The 3488-nt window shown below is 40.6% G+C and overlaps 1 protein-coding gene across 1 annotated transcript; it reads left to right on the forward strand.

Annotated features, from left to right (window-relative positions):
• The first annotated feature begins 247 nt into the window (after nt 1–247).
• Nucleotides 248–1313, forward strand: LOC130194180 (uncharacterized). The gene is made up of 2 exons (XM_056415072.1): nt 248–931; nt 1027–1313. Exons 1-2 carry the CDS (start codon nt 248–250, stop codon nt 1069–1071), a joined length of 729 nt encoding a protein of 242 aa, XP_056271047.1. The 3' UTR covers nt 1072–1313.
• The last annotated feature ends 2175 nt before the right edge of the window (nt 1314–3488 follow it).

Below are 3488 nucleotides of genomic sequence, written 5' to 3' on the forward strand. Positions count from 1 at the left end.
ATATTAAAATTTTATGAGATAGGATTTTAGAGTTTTCTTAAGCTGTAAGCCATAATCAGCAATATTAAAAGAATAAAAGGCTTGCAATATTTCAGTTGATTTGTAATGAATCCAGAATGCATGACATTTTTGTTTTTTTAATTGCATTACAGAAAATAAAGAACTTTATCACAATATTCTAATTTTCTGAGACAGTCCTGTATACACTGCGAAAGCTGATGGAGGACGCCCTGAAAAAAATCAAGGGATGGGAGTTGTCCTGGACATGGCTCAGGGACTCAGTGGACATAACATCACATGTGACCATTTTTTAACATCGTACAAGCTGGGACAGGAGCTCCTAAAGAGGAAACTGACCATGGTTGGAACGATGAGAAAAAACAGGTCTGAGCTCCCACCTAAATTGCTGCCTACAAAGAACAGGCATGTCAACTCGTCCAAGTTTGTCTACACGGCTGACACATCCCTGGTATCATATGTGCCAAAGAAAACCAAAAATGTGGTACTAATGAGTACACTACACAGAGATGGGAGAATCTGTGGCCTGGAGCATCAGAAACCAGAGATACTTATGGACTACAATGCCTCAAAAGGAGGAGTAGACAACTTGGACAAGCTGGTGTCTGCCTACAGTTGCAAGAGGAGGACCCTACGCTGGCCACTGGTGATTTTCTTTGACATGCTGGACATCTCGGCGTACAACGCCTTTGTCATCTGGATGGCATTGAACCCAGAGTGGAACAGAGGGAAGCTCCAGAGGAGGCGCCTCTTTCTTGGGGAACTTGGAAAGGCACTGGTGAAACCACAAATCCGAAGAAGACGGCATGTTCCGAGAACCTCAGCCTCTGCAGCCACCGTGAGGAGGATTCAGGAGAACAATGCTGGTGCCCCATCCACCCAACCTACAGAACCACCATCTGCAGAGCCTGAGGTAAGTGTGTGTGATGCTGTTGCAGTATATGTTTGACACTCATACCTTACGAGATAGAGGTTTTAGTAAAATTCATGATCTTTTCATCATTCTAGGTTGCGGCCGGCAGCAACAAAAAGAAACGGTGCGAAGTGTGTTGACCCAAGATGGACAGAAAGACGCAATATACATGCATCAAGTGCAAGAAGTACATATGCAACACACACACAGTAAAACTCTGCCACTCATGTGTTGAATAGGCTGGTATGAAAAGGCAATGTGTTCAACAATGTAATGTGTTCAATGTGTAATGTAAACTGTGTGTTGTGCTATGTAAAATTACCTGATTACTAATGAAATTCAATACAAATTCAAATAAATAAAAGTCAATAGTTATGAACAACCTTGCTTCATTTGTACATTTGTTGAATATTGTCCACTCATATCTTGATTAAAATTAGTTTTCTTGATTTTATCAACAAACAAAAAACAGTAGCACTTTAATTCGTAAATGTGTTATAACAAATTTAACGGGAAAATATTAACCATATTTGCTGTTTATATTGCTCGTAATTGGGATGAAGAAAACATCTGTTAAGTATTTTAACATCAAATTGTTTGATTGTGTTGAATTAAAAGCCCAAAAATACAGCGGGTCCAACAGACCCACAACACCTTCTGAGTAACAAAAAAATGAATACCATACAAGGGTTAAGCTTGAGTTGAAACTTGCTATACATTATGTATGTTATATGCTACAATTTAATAGTTTATATGAGTGTTATCTTTGTTGCGATGATTTCAGTTTAAATAATTAGGGATGGGTGACTTGGGGACCTCTCAATCTGAGAACCAACGTTTCTGCTGAAATGTCCTTCACAAATACTGACGCTCAATCAGCTTCAGAGAACCTGACGCTGAATCTCATCCTCAATCTCTCTTTGCACACAAACGAGTAACAAGCAGCCGAGTATTGCGATCAAGTGCCAAAGCAGTTTCCCAGCGTTCTCTATGCCGGGAGGCAAAAATACATGGTGGGGGAGGCCAATGGTTTTAAAGCATGTACAACCTTCTAGCCTGAGACTTAGATCTCAAACATTACGGTTGCTTAGAAGTGAATTTTCGCCTCACGTTGTTCAACCTGATTTGACCATGTTCTAGTATTTCCCTCCAGGCCTCTCTTTTAACTTGTTACCTCCATACGTTCATCGATTCACGTCTCAAAGTTTTTTTTGTGCAATGACGTCACAATCTATACTTCATCTTTATCTAATTAAAAAAACTACAGCCATCACTTGTAGTCCCACCGTATACAAAAAGTGTATCGGTGCATTTTGGCCTTTACTCACCTGGGGGAAGTTTCATTTGTGCGGTAAATTTTGCACAACAATACATTGTTTGGAACTGTTGTTTTGGTCATGAGTACTTTCACACAGAATTGCAAACTATAGCACTTTGAAAAAGCACTGTTGTTTATCTTTCCTTCTTAGCGAGGCCAATTTTCCTGAGCTGATGATCCCGGTAGTTTTCTCCTCTTCACAAATCTATTGAAACCTTTTATTAAAAAAAATATCAGAAGTGATTAATCAACTATGGGCATATTTTCTTTTTGTTTTAATCAGTTTCCTCAGTTATTCAACTATTGATACAATTGTTTCTGTATCACAGAAGGGCTCGATGGGATGGTATGACAGACATTGCCAGAAGAACATATGAATACAGATGAGTGAGCTTGCATCAGCAGCACACAGTTCACAATAAGGACCGAAAGAAAATTATGTTTAATCGTAATCATCATTCTCTATTTCATCTCAAGCGTCTGTTTTACTTTGCATTATTCCTTTGGTCAAGTTCCTTTTCAAACACAACCTCCATTCACAAAAGAGTGATTACTGTACTCGCCAGCGAGGATGTTACCATTTGGCCTTTTCTTTCCGCCGCCTCGCTGTGAGGCTGAGTTATTGATGAGCCCATCAACTTGATGCTGTCAAACGGCAGTCTAGCCTCCCTCCTCGTTCACTCTCATCTCACTCCCTTTCACTTTACTCCACCACCCTAATGCTGGATTTTAATTTGTGCAGGACCAGACGGGAGACATCGACTAAAAAAAAAGTCTCTCTCCATCGCTCGGATGACACAGTGGAAATAAGAAGGGAGGAATGGAAGAGAGAAAAAACAGCCGCAGAGTAGAGTGCAAGGCTGTGTTCAGGCTTGAGGGAGAGGGGGGAAAGAGGGAGATGTGAAGGCATCTACCTCGACCGAGGGAGTCACATTGGGACCCTGAACCCTGCATGATATTCTTTAATAAAGAGAGCAGTTAGGAGTCGTCAACATTTACCTTTTTTTAAATGCTGTGCTCTCTGGCCGGCTGGAGAGACTTTTATTGTGTAGCTTGCCTCGTCCACTGGAGGGCTTCACTTCTGTATTGTAAAGGTTTCTCTGGGCAGATATAGGAACTTTCCATTTTACGTCCGAGTTCCGTATGCAAAGAGTGTACTAATGAGTTGGGACAGGTGCTGTCGTGTGAATAGGCAATAGGTTGTTCATCATTTTAATTAATGCCCAAATATCTCCTTTT

This window comes from Pseudoliparis swirei, chromosome 5, assembly GCF_029220125.1.
Source record: "Pseudoliparis swirei isolate HS2019 ecotype Mariana Trench chromosome 5, NWPU_hadal_v1, whole genome shotgun sequence".
Taxonomy (NCBI): Eukaryota; Metazoa; Chordata; class Actinopteri; order Perciformes; family Liparidae; genus Pseudoliparis; species Pseudoliparis swirei.